We start from the raw sequence: 20,062 nt of genomic DNA, 5'->3' as shown, positions 1-20,062 counted from the left end.
CCTTTTGGCTGCTTTTGATAATGAAGAAAGAAAACAGTTTTGCTTTTAGCTATGACTTCTCAGGAAGAGGTGAGTGAAGCTTTGGGAGCATGTGATAACCTCTAAATGAACGAAACGTCAGCGTCAGTCTTTCGTGTAATTTGCTTCACAATGCTGTTTTGTCTCCTGATGGGCAAATTGTGTGCCAGTCAGAAGACTTTTTTTGTTTTTAATAATTAAAAACCGTGCTAGCAGGTTCTCTACGAAGTTTCGTTTATTTTCATTGAAATACACGTGGAATTTTATCAAATGAAAGAGTGTAAACCTTATTGCAGTTGTTTGCTGAAAGGTGAAAAGATATTCCAGGTGACTTGAAGATAGTGTCACAGATAAAACACGTATTCTTAGCCTAAAATTTGTCATTGTAAGCCTTTTCTGGAAATGACCATGAAAATATGCTGCTTTTAGAGCAGCTTTTTACAGCAGCTTTTACAGCTGCACTGTCTTTAACAAACCTGGACCCATTTCACACCACTGTGAGCTCGAAAATCTGACCCCTTTTGCCAACGTGCAGAGCCAGAAATTAGCATTTCAAATCTATTTCCCCTGAATTCTAGTGTAGCTCATTTTAATTGTGGGGTTTTTTTCCACCGCATGGTAAGTCATCAAAAGTTTACTGGAGTAAAATTCAGGGGCTCCTGAACGAGGATCCTGTCAGGTTCTGTGCAGTTGTCATATTCCTTTTAGTCTCCTGTTTCCTACTGCAATTATAGAGCAGGGGATGGATTTACACCCCCAGTGGGAGATATTACAGGTAGATATGGTGCTTAGAAAAATATGAACAAAAATTAACCTCAATAGTTTGCTGGTAAATTAATTATAAGTGCTCCTCATGTGAACATTAACTGCATAACAATGTACTGTGTCCAGTTCTGGGGTCCTCAGCACAGGAAGGACATGGACCTTGCTGGAGTGAGACCAGAGGATGACACGAAGATGCTCAGAGGGCTGGAGCATCTCTGCTATGGAGATGGGCTGGGACAGCTGGGGCTCAGCCTGGAGAAGAGAAGACACCGGAGAGACCAGTTTGTGGCCTTCCAGTACCTAAAGGAGGCTATGAGACTGTTTATGTTCAGTATTAGGAAGAAATTCTTTAAAGTGAGAGTAGTGAGGCACTGGCACAGGTTGCCCAAAAAAGCTGTGGCTGCCACATCCCTGGAAGTGTCCAAGGCCAGGTTGGATGGGGCTTGGAGCAACCTGCTCTAGTGGAAGGTGTCTTTGCCCATGGCAGGGAGTTGGAACTGGATGGTCTTTAAGGTCCCTTCCAACCCAAACCATTCTGTGATTCTATGACAACATTTTACAAGGTGATTATGTTCTTTCTCCTTTTTTTCTCTTGTTGAGTCAGGTGCAAGAGACAAATCCCACTACTGGAAGTCTTGAAGTCATCTCTGTTGCAGAAGATGAACCTCCAGCAGCACCACAAATTCAGTTTACCTTCAAAAGATTTTTCTTCATACCACAAGCCAGAGTGGACACCAGTGCAGATGGACCTGGTAGGAGTATTGCACAGCTTTTTGACCTTTGCAATCTAAGTGGGTAATGCAGATATTTAGCCTTGCAAAACTGTGCTTGCCCACTCAAAACAATCACTTAGAGGAAGAAGAAACACAACCTCCCTCCCCTAGCTGTGAGGTTTGCCAGCTTAGTAACGTGATGACATCTTGTGTTGGCTTGCACACACAAGCATTTTTCACAGCCACATTATTCACACGCTTCAGCCACACAGCAAACATTTCCCCAGGCTTTTCAGGAACATTTTTGTATGGCTTATTTGAAATTTTACCAACCTGGAAATCGGTCCATTACAAAATCCAAATATACAATACAGCAGCCTGGAAGTTTGTTGCTTCCCGTAGGTTTCATGGCAAAATGACCATTAGCTTCAACAGAGGCAGGCTGAGCTTCAAGAATGGAGATTTAATTTTCTGGTCCATTAGCTCCTACAGCTGTCTCAGATTTTTGGCATACCAGGCACCACTTCCACTGCCAAAACTAGTTACTCAGCTTCTCCTGAGAGAGCCTGTGTAAACTGGGATTTACTAGAGAGTCTATAAACCCTGGCAGACACTCCTTATCCTTGACTGATTGCAAATGTTTGCCAATCTGAAATTCAAAGCTTGAATAATCAGAGGATGAAGAGCAGTATGAACTAAAATTGAAGAAAAGGTTCTGCCAGTCCCTGTGTAGCTGTGTTTGCTATTTCCCCATAGTTTGCCCCTTGTATATCAGAATACATTTGAAACAAGTGAACTGTTCATTATTTTCAGTGGAGTCTGTTGTTGTCTTCCAGATTGACAATGGCAGGTCAACTATGGAGGTCAGTGGCTGGTGAGCAGGTCAAGCTCATGAAATATATTCAGCAGTTAGTACCAATCTATATTTTAACTTTAGATGCATATTTTTTTCACTTGAAAACTCAAGACTCGGCCTTGAGCCACCGCTCAAGTTCCCTTCTTGCCTTTATGGCAAAACTTTTAACAGATCACTTTTTCACACAGTTTTCAAGACCAGTTTGGGCATCCTGGTTTTTTGCTAATTTAGTTTTCTATAACTTTCAGTTAATCTTGCTTCCAAGTCCAAAAAGACCAATGACTCTCCTCCTACTTGTCTTGAGTACCTATTTATTAGCTAATCCTATTTTTTTTCCAATATTCTTGCTTCTGAACCTGTAGGCTCCTCCTACTAATTATTGTGTCTCCATTACCCCAGCTTTGGAGGAATTCATCACACGTTGGACTTAGCTCCCCAGTGCATGAGGCAGAGCTATGTGGCCTCTGGCCTCATCCCAGAATTCCCAAAATTCCCAGGATTCCCAGGATGCTCAGCATCCAGCTGGGGCTGTGGTTGAAGGGAGCACTGGGACCAGCAAGAGTCAGGAGACATCACTGAGGAGAACAGTCATAAGGAGGAGACTCAAACTAGTTTGTTCTTTGCTGCTTCCACTGAAAGATTTATTAGTCCACTTGACTTTCTGAAGCCTTCAGAGAGGATACGTGTGCCCTGCACACAGGTTTGATTACACAAACAAAACTGGTCTGAATTTCACTTTTATTCCGGGACTCACATTTTCAGCAGAGGTGCTCATGTACTTGAAAAGCTCACAGTGTGATGTAACCCCTGAAAATGAAAACTTAGAGCTCACATTCTCCTCTGCATTGAGGACAGGCCAGGTGCTCTGTAGGGGCACAATTCAGAGCCCTCACGAGGCAAATGCTGAAGGGGTGTCTGAGAGCACCCACAGCCCCAAAGCACTTGGAGCCTTCTCAGTCCCTGAGACAGAGGATCCCAACCCTTCCAGGTCAGGTCAGCTCGTGAAGTGTACGCAGGAAGTTCTAATGCCACCTAGTTTAATGTTAGATAAATCTTTTTCCGTTGCAAACTCAGCTAGGTTCAACTTCCCAGAAGCTGTTCTCTGTTTGCTTTCCAGGAGATATCGAACCACCTTCGATGTGCCATGCTTTTGCCTCCCTAAAATACTTTCCATATATCTGTGGTTTGTTCCTTGCAGTAATCCTAGCAGCTGCCATTGGCCTGGGTGGTGAGTACCATTAGTTATTCATTAAGTTCTCGCTTAACCATTCAAATGCTTAATTTTTCATGAACCTTTTACTGAGAATGGAATTAAACTACTACTGCAGCTTGTTTGCTGAAGTAAAAAATCTTGTTGATGTGATGGCTTTAAATTTTATTTACACGTAGGGATGAAATAGGCCTGGCACCCCTGAGAGGATTGGTGTAATATTTACAACACTGGGGAACACACAGCTCCAGGAAACCTTTCTCTAGTAAAACTTCACTGACTCCCCTCGGGTGATGAGCTGAGTTTAGAACCTGGGGGAGGCTCCAGGTAGCTCACACCACACTTTTGTCCTGTAATTCACTTCTCAAAGCTTGCTTTCAAAGAATTAAAGAACTGTTCCCTATCAAAACCAACTTCTACAAAGGAGAAGAAAACGCAGAATGAGTTTAGTTGCAACTGGGAAGTGTGACCCTCCCAAGTCTGGGGGCCAAATACGTGGATGTGTCTTCACACCTGCAACAGGGATAAGCTCAAAGGAGGTTGAGGCATCCCCTTGGGAAGAGCGTGCTCTGGCTGTGTTTTACAAGGGTCTCCTTGCTTGGCTGCTGAGGGACTGAGGTACCAGGCAGCAACTTGCCCTGGAGTGAAACTTAAACTGGGTAGAGGGATCTGGGAAGGAGTCAGCACAGACAGCAAGGCTGACTCCTCCTACGAGTCATTACTAATGGATGAGTTTAACAGCACCAGGTAGCAACCTCCAGGTTCTATTTCAAAAGTTCCTAGAGTACAGGAGTTGCCTTTTCCTTAGCCAGACTGAAATCTGGCCAGATAATGGAAGCCAGAAGTGTTAAATTAATATCCAGGTGTGTTTGCATCACTTTGTTTTCTTTCATTCTTGTTAGTCCAATACAACTGCATTGGGAAGTTTCGCTGTCGATCGTCCTTTAAGTGTATCCAGAAATCAGCCAGGTGCAATGGTGTCTTCAACTGCAAAGAAGGGGAGGATGAGTACAGATGTGGTAATTTAAATTTGATTTAAATCCCTCCTACCTCCTCCTGTAGCATTGGCACAATGCATGCTGTAAAGAGTTGGGGTAGTTTGAGACAAGAAAGATAGAGAGAGATCGATTATCTAAATCACCACTTCAGAGGAACAACCTCCCTGAGGTACTGATTTACAGTTCATGAGAAATCAAGCTGCCCTTAAGATAAATAAATGTGATGATTCCTAAATATTGCAACTGCCATATTGGGCATCTTTCTCTGTTAGAAGCCCAGATGCTTTTTGACTGCCAGCATTTCCTCTGCCTGCAAGGTATAACACCACTGCATTACGGTGTGTAAATACAGAACTCTGTATTCACTGGCATACAGTTGCACTCTGTTGGTTTTGAAGATTGTAAAAGCCTGATATTATCTTAAGGGATAAGGTATTGGGAGACACCAGCAACTTCCTTTTGTACATGGAGTGATGCAGAGTTTGCTGCTACATGTGAAATTTATACCCTCTGTCTGAGTTTCTCTCTGTGATGGTTTTGGGCATCACAGGGCCATTTTAAATGGTCCCTCTCTGTCCTGTGCTATGTGGTGTTCACAGCCACTGGAGAGAAAGGAGTCTAATGTTAGTAAACAGAATAACTGGTTTTTAGATCAGTGCACTTGTAATTCTGGCTCCTGTACCTAAAGGTGAGGAGGCAGCACAACTTTCCCTCTGTGCAGTACTAGGAATGAAAAGAACCACAAGCTTTTGGCCCCATCTAACCCCACACAAGATGTTCAGCCTTCAGGCCTCTGTGAGGCCTGTGGCAATACCTCTGCTTTTCCGTAACACTGTCTCATGGGGACAGGTGGGAAACCCCTGTCCAGCAGTGACCACGTGCGTGACCTCCCTTCTCCCTGGGGAGACCATGTAGATGTGCCTTTCCCAGGTCCAGATGCCTCCTGGGCAGCTGGGCACAGGGGCATCTCTGACTGTGCTGTGGAGTGCAGGAGGTGCCAGCCACCTTTCATCACTTATCTTGACCACAAGTTTCCTCATAAAATTCCTGCCAGGAATCTGCAGCTCCAACCCACTGCAATCAGCAAGAATTGCTTAGGCTGGCTGGAGGGCAAGGCAGCCTTCTCCACCTGTATTAGAGCTGGCATTCCCTACCCATTCCCATGAGATGTTTTTTTTCCTGGTGGTTCTAGCTCAGCTAGAACATTAGGGAAGGTTCCCTTCCTTCATGGGGAGGAAAAAAAAGCACAGAAAAATTCTGTCAAAGAATCCAAGTGATGAAAAAGGCAAGCAGTAAAAATTTGGTGAGCCAGAAAACACAGATACCATAGCGGTGCATTGATGCTGCTGAGTACCTGTTGTGTACCTGTTGTGTGCCTAATGGTTCATCTTCACAACTCACTCAGGCTTCTCTTCTCCTGAATCTCAAAGTCAGGTTGAGTGGCAAGAAGGCAGTGCTGCAAGTGTTCACTTCTGGATCCTGGAGAACAGTCTGCTCTGACGACTGGAGAGCAGAGTATGGAAATACTACCTGCAAACACCTGGGGTTCTCGAGGTATGAACAGCAAATGCCAGAAACTGTATTTGGCATTTTGAACAAACTCTGAGGTTTTCAGTGTTTTTAATGAAACCTTGTATTAGCTCATTCTTTAAAAGAAAAATGTCTTAACAATTCACATTTGTGAGATTCACATTGAAATTTGAGATGATGTGGGAAATAGTCCCGGATAATTGTGCACTGCAAATGGCTTTTATTACTGCTACAAATCCTGCATGACGGCCGAATACAGTGGTTTGGTTAAATCTTGCCTACGGGGTGCAAGTGCCTGAATCCTGTCTGTCACTCCAGTAGCTTACAGCCTGTGGGGAGGCACAAAAATCATATGAGCATTTTCCATTTCTTTTACTTCCTCTGTACAAAATTTGTATGTACAAGTCATGTCATGACATCTGGTAGGATTTAATGTCCACCTCACAGTTACAAAAGAACCTGGTGACGTGGTTATTGCTGGATTGATCCCATTACTGAAAAAGCACCCTTTCTTTCACAAACTTTCACAACATTGAGAAAGAGTTGGAACTTCTGATTTGCCATGATGTGCTGTTATTTCTTACAACAGCATCATTCTAATTTCTGCACATTATAGTTAGCACTATAAAGCCTCTTTGAATAAACTCTTGTTACCTTTAGGACAAAATGCATCTCAATTGTTCAACAATGAAGAGAAGAGAAAATTACAAATTACTCATCCTCCCTGCTGCAAAACATAATTCTAGAAAAAGGAAACAATGAGCTTGTTAGTGCCTCAGGAAATGTGCCAACCACTTACAATAAAAAGCGTTGTTGCAATACTGGAATTAAAATTTACTTTCTCTGCCAGTTAAATGCATTTCAGCATGTGTGGCTTCCACACATGATTATGTAAAAAATACATGCATGCTGTAAGAAGCATAGCGGGAGGATAGAATTACCTTATCGAGTGTCAGAGTCTGATTATTGTGGTTGCTACACTGGGTTTTCATCAGTGGAACTGCTGAATTATTTAAACAGATTGCTGAAATGCTGTCTGAGGGAGCTGTGTTTATGGTTTATTTGCAGTTACGTGAGTTCAGGTTACCTGCCCGTGGCAGCAGTCGAAAAACAGTTTCAAAGACATTTCGTATCCCTCAGCCAATGGTTTTCAGCTGATCAAGTGACATCCCTGCACAATGCAACAAACCTCAGGTATGCCTTAGCTCCTTCCTCCTGACAGAAAGAGAGAAGTCAATAAAAGGGGGATTACTAATAGTTTGGGATTCTTGTTATTTTTTCAGGCATGTAGTACTTCATAAGGGGTTGGTGGTGTTATGCATCATAGACCAAGATTCAGCATCAGTCTTGCTGGAATATGAATTGAGTCTGATCCAAGACCCATTAAAATCAACAAAGGCTTTCAAATGAGCTATTTGAAAAGACTATTTGTCCCAAGATCCCATTTTTGCAAATGGATAGACACCAGGCACTTATCTTTTTCCATTATGAAGCAGTTTGTTTTGGTTTACAGATCCTTATATATTTCCCAGTGGGTTTATGAACCCTTTATGGTCCATTTCTTCCTCCTGACAGATGCTTGTTTTTCTTAGTTACCTTCCACTGAGAAGAAAGCTATGGATCCAAGGAGACTACAGATCACATGTTGAAAACTGCTGATGAGCCTTCCCTCATGGAAGAGTGAACCACTCTTCAGCAGGGCAGCATATGGTCTGCAGGCTCCTGGTGGTGGCCAAGCTCCTGACTTAAGTATTTCAGTTAAATGCCCTAATTAGGTTGGATGAGTTCATGGCTTTGTACCTCTTTCAATGTTTGAGTTATTTATATTTATGTGCACAGGAAAATGACACAATGCTGAAAAAAAAAACCCAAACCAGTATTTGTGAATTGGAACTAACATTGCATTGTCTTTTCATCTCAGAGAGGAGTGCACTTCTGGCAATGTGATCATCTTAAAATGCTTAGGTAAGAACCAGGAAAAATGAAAATTAAATCAGAAACTGTCCTCTGTCCTTCTTTATCTGCTGCACGTCAAGAGTTGGGAGGAATTCTGTACTCAGGGCATACTACACTATCAGTTTATCACACTAAAGAAAAATTATATTTCTTGAGTAAAATTTGAAAGAACTTCAGCAAGTGAAAATAGTCTGGGAGTGCAGACTGGGAGCATCAGATAGCAGGAGCATTTTAGTGAGAATCCCAGTAGGAAGCAGGCATTTCAAGATTGTGAGTTGAGTCCCTGGACTGATACTGTAATTTCTACTCTTTGCCACCTCATCAGGGAAAGGGAAATTCTGCCTTAACATTTGAACTTTCATCCCACACTCTTCCATGTCAGCTATACAAAAAAATCAAATTACAACAGCAAAATCATCACCAGGGGAGAGGAGATGCTTCAGTCGGCCTGTGTGGGACCTGTGCGTGTAAGGAGGGCAAAGCTGTGGGTTTTACAGCTCAGCTGAGTACTCCCTGCAGGGGAGAGACGTGACCTCCACAGCCCCCAGGCCATGGATGATGCTGCAGGGATGGGAGGGAGGAGGATAAACTCCTGGGAGCTGCCACAGCCTGCTGGGCCGTGGGGTTGGGATGGGGATGGTCTGGCTGCAGAGACCTCCCAGCCTCCCAGAGGAGGGGCTGAAGGTGATCAAAACCAGGCCTGTGTTTCCTCCACGGACCGTAACCTTTGGTTCTTGGCAGCGTGCGGGACACGGGCCAGCTACGGGCCGCGGATCGTGGGGGGCAACGCGTCGTCCCCCCGGCAGTGGCCCTGGCAGGTCAGCCTGCAGTTCCAGGGGCACCACCTCTGCGGGGGCTCCGTCATCACCCCGCGCTGGATCCTCACGGCCGCCCACTGCGTCTACGAGTGAGTCCCCAAATCCCCCCGCTCGGGGTGTCCCACTGCGTGTGGGGCCGCTGCTCATGCACCCCGCTGTCTCCTAAAAACAAACGGCAGCATTGGGTTATCCTTGTTTCCTGGGCTCCATAGCATTTGAGCCATTTCTCTCTCTTGTCACACGAGTCTTTATTAAAAAAAGCCTCCCCTAGAAGTGGTCCTAATCCAGGGCCCCTGTTTTCAAGGTGTTCTGGTCACTCCCAGCTTTGTGGGAAATCGGCTTACAACCACATTTAAGTGCTAGATTTTAAGTATCCTGATCTGCAATTTCTGTACATTGCATACGAGTTAGCAGCTCAAGAGGAATTTGTATTTGGCTCCTCTGATCCACTGGAGCTCCAAAATAAAAAAAAAAAATCATTTTTCAGGGTGACAGGATCAATCAGTGGTTGTTAGTCAGTTGTGCTGAGCTTTGTACCCTTTGCCACATACTCACTGCTCCCTTTCATGCAGTTTGAAGAGGTCTTATAGTTGTAAATAGATGTTAAACAGTTATTTAAACTCATCTTCTTTGTGAAGTTTAAACTCATCATCTTGACAAACATAGCCCTCTCTCATATTTGTAATGAGCTGTCTGGGTTTGCAGTCTTGTTTGATGCTAATAGTGCAGGAGAGCTCTTCTTGCCCTTACAAACTCCATACCACTTTCACCAAAGACATTTAGACAGCTAAAATGGGATTTTCCTGACCACTTTTAAGCACCCACAACATGGATGCCTTCTTCTGAGCAAGTCCTCTAGCGTGTTTTTAATTCAGTAAAAGACAAAGGATGGGACAGACAAATCCCACTACTAGATCCTATTTAGAGCCCTTAGGAATTAAGCATTTTAGGACTTTTTTCCTTGGCTCTGTCCCCCACAACCCAGTTGGTCATGATGTGTTTAAAGGCTGATGGGGATGGGAGCTGGCAACACAACCAGCATCCCTGGAGCCTTTTCCCAGCTATTCTGCTATGCCAGTGGGGTGAAGTCAAGAGAAGAGGAGCTGCTCATGTGCTGGAGGCTGAAAGGTGTGCCTACTCATGAACTAGGGGCAGAAACACCTTCCAGAAGGAAAGTTTCTCCTTGAAAATGCCTTGCCACAAGTGCTGGGGGGGGTATGGCTGAGCAGAGGTGTGCCAGGCAGCAGCTGTGGGGTCTCACAGGAGGACAGACAGCTGGGCTAAAGCAAAACTCTCATATATTTGTGGAAATATACAGATATTTGCACAGATAATATATCAGTGACCCAATGTCTTAGTAAGATTAGTCATCGTTTCTACATTTTTAGAAGTTAGGTGTAAAACATAGCCAATATTAATGGACAGGTAAGCAAGTACAGCAGACTAGAGCTATTTGAGTGTAGAGTTTTATGTGGTCCATAAGCTCAGAGGACAACTAGAAAACCTGAGGGTTTTCCTGAAGGTTTTTCACTGTCTTCTGCCTCTTTATTTCAGCCTGTACTTGCCGAGCTCATGGAGCGTGCAGGTCGGTTTTGTGACTCAGCAAGACACCCAGGTTCACCCCTATTCAGTGGAAAAAATCATATACCATCGAAATTATAAACCCAAGACAATGGGAAATGATATAGCCCTGATGAAACTGGCAGCACCACTTGCTCTCAATGGTAATTATCTCTGTTGGCTTTCACTAGACTTTCTCACCTTTCCAGCTAAAAGAAAGAAGGGTCTCTCCTGGTACAGACAGGGAAACTTCTGTTGATGCCTATGCCTGCCCCAGGACAGTGGAGTGGATTCCCATCCCCTCTAAAATCAATGAGAGATGTGCAGTGTAGATGTGGGCAGACTGCTGCTGTGATGACAAGGCCGTGATTCCTGTTCAGACAACACCAGCAGAAACCACCAAACCACCCTGACCTGTATCAGGAACTCCTCTGTACTCCCTATCCAGGCATGGACAGCAACAACGTGCTGCCAAGTGTTCCCAGTCCACCCCAGTATTGATTTACTGAAGGTATTTAATAATAGGCAAACATTAACTTTATTATTTCTAAATATTTTTCCTATCTAAAATAAACGCCCTGCCTCGTTTTACTTGAAGGTCACAGAGATTTTTATCATGTCCCTTCTGTGAGTATCGGGATATCCAGCAGTGTCCAAAGCTGAAAATCAAGCATAAATCTCAAAGAGGAGAAAAGGCAGTTCAAATATAGTTATGTTTCTAAATTAAAACTACTTTTATTTTCTCATCAGGATGCTACCTGCAGCTGACACACCGAGTTGAAATAATATATAATAATATTGAATGAGTTTACAGGATCGCCTGCCAATGCCTCCTAGTCACTGTGAGCTCTCTGCAAAGGGGAGCAGGTGCTCTCTGACACATCTAGATTGTCAATTCCAAAATCAATTCTCGTGTAATACTTTAAACTTTCACTTTTAATGAAAATTAAGTTTGATTTTGTTCTGGTTTATATCTCAGTTGATGCTGTTTTCTTTTGCTCGGGAATAAGTTTGGGAGGCTGTCAAGAACAGTTGTGGCTCTGCACCTGAGCGAGATACCCACCATGCCCCAGGGGGGTTGGATGGTCCATGCTGGGGGGTTGATGTTTGAGCTGGGGCCACTGTGGAGAACTGAACCACTTGGAACTGCCCAGTAATACATTGTATTTTCCCTCCCTTTACTCAGCGTCGGCTCATCTCGACACGTCCGTTTGTCCCTGCAAGGATCAAAAACTGATTATATGGCATAACATCCCATAACCCAGAGCACAGAGACACAGGAACTCCGTGAGCTGATGGGTGGGGAGCAAAGAGCCCCCTGGGGTGTCTGGTTGCCCTTTCAGAAGAGCACAAGGAACGCACAGCTCCTTGTCTTGCCAGAGCAGTTGTGCCGTGGGGCCTCTGATCTGCCCATCAGCTGCCCACACTGTGCATTTTGTGTTTGCTCATTCTTCAATTGACTGACCTTCTGACATCCCCTTCTGCTGCTTCATACTCAAAACTCATTGGGCCCTGCGTGGGTGTTGTTTCAAACCCCTCATATTGGCCATGAGACAAGAGACCTGATGAACTGCCAGGCTATTTATGTGGGGAGTGGGTGGTGTTCATAACAGCTTCGCTGAGAGCCAAATCTTCCAGTTTTTCTGAGGCACAAATTTTTTTTTTGCTAAAATTATAAAAAGCAATTCTCTCCTCTCTCTCTTTTTTTTTTTTTTTTTAAATAGGTCACATAGAACCAATTTGTCTGCCTAATTATGGTGAACATTTCCCAGCAGGGAAAATGTGTTGGGTATCAGGATGGGGAGCAACTGTGGAAGGAGGTATTTTAAATGGTCTGCTACTGATTACACTACATATAAACATCTTTCCCACAGTAAATACAGGACTTGGTTGGGGCATTGTTCAATGTTTAATTTTCTGGAATATCAGTGGGGTGGGAAGGGGGAGAAAGAATACATATTCCTAAATTTTATGGTCAATTCGAACTGCAAAAATTCTGTAGAAACATTTATCACAAGGAATGGATGAGCACATCCTCTGAAACAGAGAGGCTGGGCTCTTTATAACTTCAAGCAGAGAAAACACAGCAAGAATGCAAGATTTGACCATCCCTACATTTTCAGGCAGGTTGGGTGATGCAGAAATTGGATCTGTGAATAATGTGAGAAAGAAAAGGGTATTATTTTTTTTTTTCTTACCATGACTCACAGGTCATGTTAATCAATAATTTACACTGGATCACTTTCATGTGAAAATACGTGAATTCTCAGGTAATTGTTCTTTATCATTCCTCATTTGTGTCATTTAACGTGTTCCCTTGTTCAGAGAACAAGAACAGAATGTTACCTGATCTACAGATAACAGTGAAAGGTGGGGAGAAAATGAAAACAAGGCTTGCCACATAAAAAGTCAGCTCTGATCTGACAATAGGCAGTGTGCAAATACTTCCATTTGTAGCAATGATCTGTTCAGGCTCAGAATAAAATAAAATAAAATACATATTTCTAAAAGAAACCAGATGTTTACAGATGATTCGTTGACTAACAGAACAGGCGATGACTTTGAAATTAATTTTGGCACTAGTATTGCAGGCAATGTTCAACCAGTTTTTTTAGTTCATTACTGTCATTGATTGTCTAGTTTAAAGTGGAAATACATAATGAACAGATTTTATTATACACTGTGACAGTCCACAGCTCTATAGAGTGGATAGTTACTTTATTCTGTAAGTGATGAGACACCAAGTTGCCTTACTTGTGTGTTGTCATTTTAACTGTATTTCTTTGATCCTTGCTTGCCAATTCTTTGTATACTAAAACATATTCTGTTTACAAATGGTTATTATTTTCAAGGGCAGCAAGTTTTTTTTTTCTTTTTTTTTCCTTTTTTTTTTTTAACAGGTGATACATCTGACACCATGAATTATGCAGGTGTTCCTCTGATTTCTAATGCAATTTGCAATCACAGGGATGTCTACGGTGGGATCATAACTTCTTCAATGCTCTGTGCTGGTTTCCTAAAGGGAGGGGTGGACACCTGCCAGGTATGGAAGTTTCCAAACTGCAACTGTGCTCATTAACACCAGCAATGGAAAAACATGAGTGATAAGTTATCAGAAGGCACTCCCAAGCTTTTCTTGGGCAAACATTTGGGTTTGTGCCATTTATTCTGCTCACCACGATTATCAGTCACTCTCTGTGCTTGCATTCATATGCTACAATTTCCTTTTTATGTTTCTTCAGTGGACTTTATCTGCTACTTCTGAAGAAAAATTTACTTAAGGCATATTTTGATTAGTTGCATGTGCTGCAGCATGGTGCCATCCTTTCTTTGCCTTGGCTGTGGCCTCTGCACTGTGCTGGGTTGCACTTCCCTGCACTGTGAGCAGCTCCAGAGACCTGCCAGGTGTGGAAAGCCCGTGGGGAAAAGCAGCCAACACGTGTCTCAACAGAGAAGCAGAAGTGCGTGATTTTGAAAAGAGTAGCAAGGCAGGGGAAGGAAGAAAGGGAGAGGTGTTTGAGTAACTCAGAGGGCTAGTGATGACTCTGGGGAAGGGAGGTTCATAGCAGTGGTGAAGCAGAGCATCCTTCACAACACAGGATGATGATGATTCCAAATCACTGTCAAAGTCACGATGGTGCCAATCTTATGCCAGGTCTCATCCACATCCAAACTGATGTGGACTCGCCTAACTAGTCATGGAGCAAGGGCTGGGGAGGAATTTCTGTTAGAAGGTGTCCTTGCCCATAGCAAGGGGGTTAAAACTAGATGATCTTCAATGTCCTTTCCAACCCAAACCATTCTGTAATTCTGTGAACTTCATGTTTTCCAATTTGCTCTGTCTCCATCATGCAAGGGACAAAATGAAGCAAAGGCAGTGGGTGCATAGATCCTCCTTTAACCGCATGTTTGCACATAACCTCCCTAACAAGGTACCTGGCACCAGCACATTTCTCTGCCTGGGACTGCTGCCCAAAGGCAGCGTGCTCAGCACACAGCTCCACGTGACACAGGGAGCCCGACTCACCACTGGGAGAGGCTTGTTACAAATTCCCTTTTTTTCTGTTGTGATGGCTCTGATGCTCATAGGGTAGAGAAAACAAAAAAGAGAGTTTTCAGTACTTAGTTGTGAGTTCATTGAGTAATATTGGCTTAGCAAAATGTCTGAGAAAGGCTGGAAAAGAATGTGGGAGCAGGCAGGCAAGGAGGTGAGATGTGAGCTTGTTGTTGCAACCCTGGGCTCAGCTCAGCTCAATAGCCATGAGCCAGGGAAAGAAAAATATGATCTAATACATGTCTCAAAAGTCTCCCAACTTCTACTGTAACATATGCTTTTCCCAGGACACAGAATAGGGCAGAAACAAGAAACTTTGAATTACTTTGAATTAGTCTTTGAATTAGTCTCTCCCCTACCTACCCAAATAGACATTCCCCTCATTTTCTGGGATATTGATGTTTGTTTTAATTCTTTGTCCTCCAGGGAGACAGTGGGGGCCCTTTAGCATGTGAAGATATGAGTATCTGGAAGTTGGTGGGGACCACCAGTTTCGGAGTGGGCTGTGCAGAAAAGAACAAGCCGGGTGTCTACAGTCGAACTACTTCCTTCCTGGACTGGATACATGAACAGATGGAGGTCTGTTTTTGCCCTGTTCCTCCATCTCTGATTGTTGCTTTGCTCCTCTTGTGCCACACAGGGCTTAGCTCATATTTGTCAAAGATGAGTTATGTTGCATGGACACGTGTGACTCGAGGGTGCGTTCAGGGATCGGGGCAGGTCCTCAGGCAGAGCAGGGTGCAGGGGTTTTAGTGAGATGCTGGGAGCACCCTGCAGGGGTACAGAGGAGAGGAGAGTATGTCAATATGGGTGGGAATGACTGGGAGGAGGCCTGGAGACAGAGCAAGGAGGTGTGAAAGGGCCAAGTCAGGAGGCCAAGGGAGGAGGTGACAGGGGACTATGCTGTGCACAATTCTGGTGCCCCCAACATAAGAAGGACATGGAACTATTGGACCAAGTCCAGAGAAGGGCCACAAAATTGATAAGAGGACTGGAGCACCTCCCCTATGAAGACAGGTTGAGAAAGTTGTGGCTCTTCAGCCTGGAGAAGAGAAGGTTGTGTGGAGACCTCAGAGCAACCTTCCAGTTTCGGAAGAGGATACAAGGGAGCTGGAGAGGGACTGTTCATCAGGAACTGTAGAGACAGGCCAAGGAGTAATGGGCTCAAATAGAGAAAGGGGAAATTTACATTAGATATTAGGAAGATATGCTTTACTGTGAGAGTGGTGAGGCACTGGCACAGGTTGCCCAGAGCAGCTATGGCTGCACCATCCCTGGAAGTGTCCAAGGCCAGCTTGGATAAGGCCTTGAGCAACCTGGTCTAGTGGAAGGTGCCCCTGCCCCATGGCAGGGGGGTTGGGAGTAGGTGTTGTTTAAGGTCCCTTCCAACCTTTAGCATTTTGTGACTCTATGGCTTTATTTGAAACCGTGAGGCTGCTACAGAAAATCCTGGGGAGTGAAAGCCAAGTGTGCCAAAGAAATTGCAGTGGGAACATGATGTTGGCTGGAAGGAGAGGAGGGCAGAGGCAAGGAAGCTGGGGGACACTGCAGCCACCTTCACCTGACCCAAGGGTGGCCCACTGTCTGGAGACCAGGTTTGCTGCAGTCAGTACTTCCCCAGTGCTGCCAGAGGGATGCTGGGTTCAATCAGCTGAGCAGAGAGAGCTGTTGTGCTTCAGGTGGGACTCCCAGGCAGGGTTCCATTGCCTCAGCAGGGGCATCCAGAGCCATTTTAGAGACCCTGGGCTGTCCTGCCTGGCTCACAGGTATTCCTGCAGAAGGACAAGGACCTACAGCTAGCCCCGGGTTACATCTTCTGTCCCTGTGGGGGTGGCTCAGATATCCTGCAACGGCTCAGGTAGATATGGGAGATCTGAGGCCTTCCAGACCAACTGCTGGAGGTCAGGCAAAGTGCACTAAGGCACCTCAAGTGGAAGTAAAAGGTGAAGTGAACCATCCTCCACTGCCCTGGTAGGAGCCTGGGCACGTAGCTCCCAGGTAGATACCTATGCACAGCCTCTTAATGGTCATTTTTTGAGCTTTGTGGTAAAGCCACCCTAAGCACCAAAGGGTGCATCCCACCCTGCTCTGTCTCATAGGTAATGCTGCCAGTGCTGCTATTCCAGCACCCGGCTTGCTGGAATGAGGGAATGAATGAATAGCAATGATGCTACTCCAGCACCAGCAATACAGGCACGTGATGAGACCACTCCTGTCCCCATCTCATTTGTGAAATATGTGAGACTTCCTCCTCAAACCAAAATGCCAATATCAAGCATTCACTGACAAGGAAATGCCCAAAATAAGGTTATGTGTGCAATTTCAGCCCAGCCCACGTCTGTACACTGTATGACACACACTGTTTTCACAACTTATATTGCACATGAAGATTTAGGCTTTCACAGGCCTATCTGTCACTCAACAAAGTTAAAGAAGACAGGATAACATTTCTAAATCTGTAAGACCTCTAATATTACTTGATTTCCTCCCCCTCAAATGTATACATCATTTTGATTCATTTGCATGTACAAACACCCAAACATTTAAGATGAAGAGCTCATATCCAATGAAAGCACAGATCTCCCTTATAAAGAGATCAAGGGCTTCAAAGTGGAAGAGAGTAGGGTTGGATTAGACACTAGGAAGAATTCTTCCCTGTGAGGGCGGTGAGGCACTGGCACAGGTTGCCCTGAGAAGCTGTGGATGGTTCATCCCTGGAAGTGTCCAAGGCCAGGTTGGATGGGGCTTGGAGCAACATGGTCTAGTGGAAGGTGTCTCTGCCCATGGCAGGGGGTTGGAACCAGATAATATTTGAATCTTTTTGAAACTAGATGATCTTTAATGTCACCTGCAACCTAAACTGTTCTATGATTCTATGATAAATGCTCCTGATCTGCTCTCACCTGCTATTGCTCACCATGGACTGGGGTTCATTTGGTCTCTCCAGAAGTTTCTGTGCTTTATTCAAGGAAAATTAACTCCTGTAGCAAAGGCTTAGCAAAGGAGTTAGAAAAGCTATCCATTTAGATATAAGAGATGTAAAATTGCAAGATGAGGAATTTAGTCACCAGCATGCCCTTAAAAAGCTCTTCTTCTGGAATTTAACTTTATAACAGCTCACCTGTTAGGACTGATCATCTAATGCAAAGCATGATCAAAAAGAAGGCAGTGGTGCTTTCTGATCTTCAACTTCCAGTATTGGAAGCTGAATAAAGCACTTCTGTCTCTCAGCTTTTTGGGAGAATTTTGCTAAAGGCTCTCTCCTGTGAATGCAAAGATACAGGTTTTTTTATTGTTTTCCACTAAGTGGTGAAAATAATTTATGTCCTTTAGCAAGATGTTAATCCAATATTGTGAAGAGAATTTCTGCCACCTTCTTTTTGAACAGCTCTCCCACTAGGGAAGAAGCAAAAAGTTTATAGCACTAAGAGGCGTGCCAGTGACCTACACACATTACTGTCTGAGGAATACTATGCTTCAACTGTTAAATCTGAATAGACTTGAAAGGTTTCCCCCTAGCCAAAAAAAAAAAAAAAAGAAAAGGAAAAAAAAAGGAAAATCAGCAGTGGAACAACTGAGAGGAAACAAAATAAACCTCTTCAAGGCCTAGTTAGCTCCCTGTATGAGTTTCTCGTGCATGCAGTATCTACCACTCTTACTAATATATTCCTCCACCCCCCACAACCATATTTCTTTATGAGCCTTATGTTCCTGTCTCAAGTCATGTAAGGCTGAGTACCAGTGAACTCCAGTGGTGACAGGAGCTGATGGCATTTGCTCAGATTCGTGGGGCCCACAATGGAAACACCTCTTTTGTCAATGTGGTGTGTTTTGCTGGGGGTTTTCCTTCCAGTTCCTGAAGGGAGCCTACAAGAAGGATGGAGAGAGACTTTTTTACAAAGACATGTAGCAACAGGATAGGAGGAAATGGTTCAAACTGAATGGGAGTAGGTTTAGATTAGCAAATAGGGAGAAATTCTTCCCTTTGAGGGTGGTGAGGCCCTGAACAGGTTGCCCAGAGAAGCTGTGGCTGCCCCAACCCAGGAAGTGTTCAAGGCCAGGTTGAATGGGGCTCTGAACGACCTGGGATAGTGGAAGGTTCCCTGCCTATGGCAGGGGTTGGAACTAGATGATATTTGAAGTCTCTTCCAACCCAAACCATTCTGTGATTCTGTGGTTCAGCTGGCGGGACTGGCTCCAGCAGCCTCATGGTTCCTTTGGAGGCCTTTGTACAACAGGAAAACCCCTTTGGAGTACAATGGGCAGAAACATGAGCATTTGCAACAGATGCATAACTGGTTTTTCTTCCCAGAGAGAAGAACTGCAGACCTGAGGAGAGTGACGATGTTCAGGGCTCCTGAAAACCCACACCATGCTCCAGCCCCGTGGATGGACCCACCTCACTCCTCTGGTCACCTGCTCTGAGCTTCGGACCTTCACAGAATGCTTTTTACCATTTATTTTTGGTACTGGCAACTGTACTTGATGGAGGCTGTTGCACACTCAGCCTCTTCTGGATGGAAGAAGCAGCTGGATGATGGATGGCAAGCATGTGTGTTTACTGGCAACTACAAATTTCACATGTAGAAAAAAAGCTAAGGCTGATAACCCAGGATGCTGTCATGATAAAGTTTTGCAGGTACCACGAGCAAAGGACTAGAGCAACTTCAGATCAGGTTGCAAGATATTATTTTAGTACTTACTTTCCAAGATCTGAACCACAAAAAGTATTTTTCCTCCTGGCAGTTTTCAAATATAAGATCCATGCTCTGTTGCACAGGCAGCAGCAGCTTTCTTGGAAGCCAGGAAACAAGCAGGAAGCAGGCAGTTGGTAATTTTGGCAAGTATGTTCAACTCCTGCTAGAAAAAAATCTCAGAATTCAAATATTTTTATCATGTGGCTGTGAACAAAGTCCCTAAAAATTGAATCTTATGTGCTTTCCTGTGGTAAAGAGCTCTGAAATGACCAACACACAGGTTGTAACTTTACTGAAAAAATTCTGAGCTTACTGAACAGTCTTAAAGGGAAGAGTAGCTTACTTATGGCCTTTTAATAGGCTGGAGAGCCAAAATCATCCCTCTAACTATGGTGCACCACGTAGTGCAATAGCCACTGAACATTCCCAAGCTAAGCATCACATAGTACCATCACCAAGGCTCTCACACTCAGTCACCTTCCCTGCTTTCCCTCCCTTTCTCTGCTGATGGGACAATATAGATCCCTCAGTCTTTGTATCTATTAATGACATCGGTGTGTGGATGGACTGATGGCAGCCAGGCAAGGGACAAAACATCTGAAGTGCTGCTGGGGTTTCCTGATCTCAGTTTTAATATAACAGTCTCCTGTTATTAGGCTGGGAAATCTCCGGTTGTTCTGTGCTTGCCCTTTGTGAAAATCCTGGGACGAAAGTTGTTAATTTTAGAATTGATTGCCGGGGCTGAGGTAGGATGAATAATTGATAATATTGTCAGAGCTTTTCAATATCAGCCAAAGGTGATCTTATCATCTGATCAAGTGCTGATGATCTGCTTGAAATGTGGTTTTGGATGTACCCTGTATGCTTCTAAATCACCACTGCTGCAA

The 20,062-nt window shown here is 44.2% G+C and overlaps 1 protein-coding gene across 1 annotated transcript; it reads left to right on the top strand.

Annotated features, from left to right (window-relative positions):
* The first annotated feature begins 51 nt into the window (after positions 1 to 51).
* Positions 52 to 19,420, top strand: TMPRSS3 (transmembrane protease, serine 3). Its single transcript, XM_017810880.1, has 13 exons — positions 52 to 69; positions 1,388 to 1,535; positions 3,470 to 3,580; positions 4,465 to 4,581; positions 5,991 to 6,114; positions 7,159 to 7,284; positions 8,012 to 8,055; positions 8,788 to 8,953; positions 10,419 to 10,588; positions 12,149 to 12,244; positions 13,325 to 13,467; positions 14,905 to 15,057; positions 18,791 to 19,420. The coding sequence occupies exons 1-13, from the start codon at positions 52 to 54 to the stop codon at positions 18,809 to 18,811; spliced, it is 1,437 nt and encodes a 478-aa protein (XP_017666369.1). The 3' UTR covers positions 18,812 to 19,420.
* The last annotated feature ends 642 nt before the right edge of the window (positions 19,421 to 20,062 follow it).

This window comes from Lepidothrix coronata, unplaced genomic scaffold (genome assembly GCF_001604755.1).
Source record: "Lepidothrix coronata isolate B3197 unplaced genomic scaffold, Lepidothrix_coronata-1.0 Scaffold30, whole genome shotgun sequence".
Lineage (NCBI taxonomy): Eukaryota > Metazoa > Chordata > Aves > Passeriformes > Pipridae > Lepidothrix > Lepidothrix coronata.
This window is presented reverse-complemented; position numbering and strand designations above follow the sequence as displayed.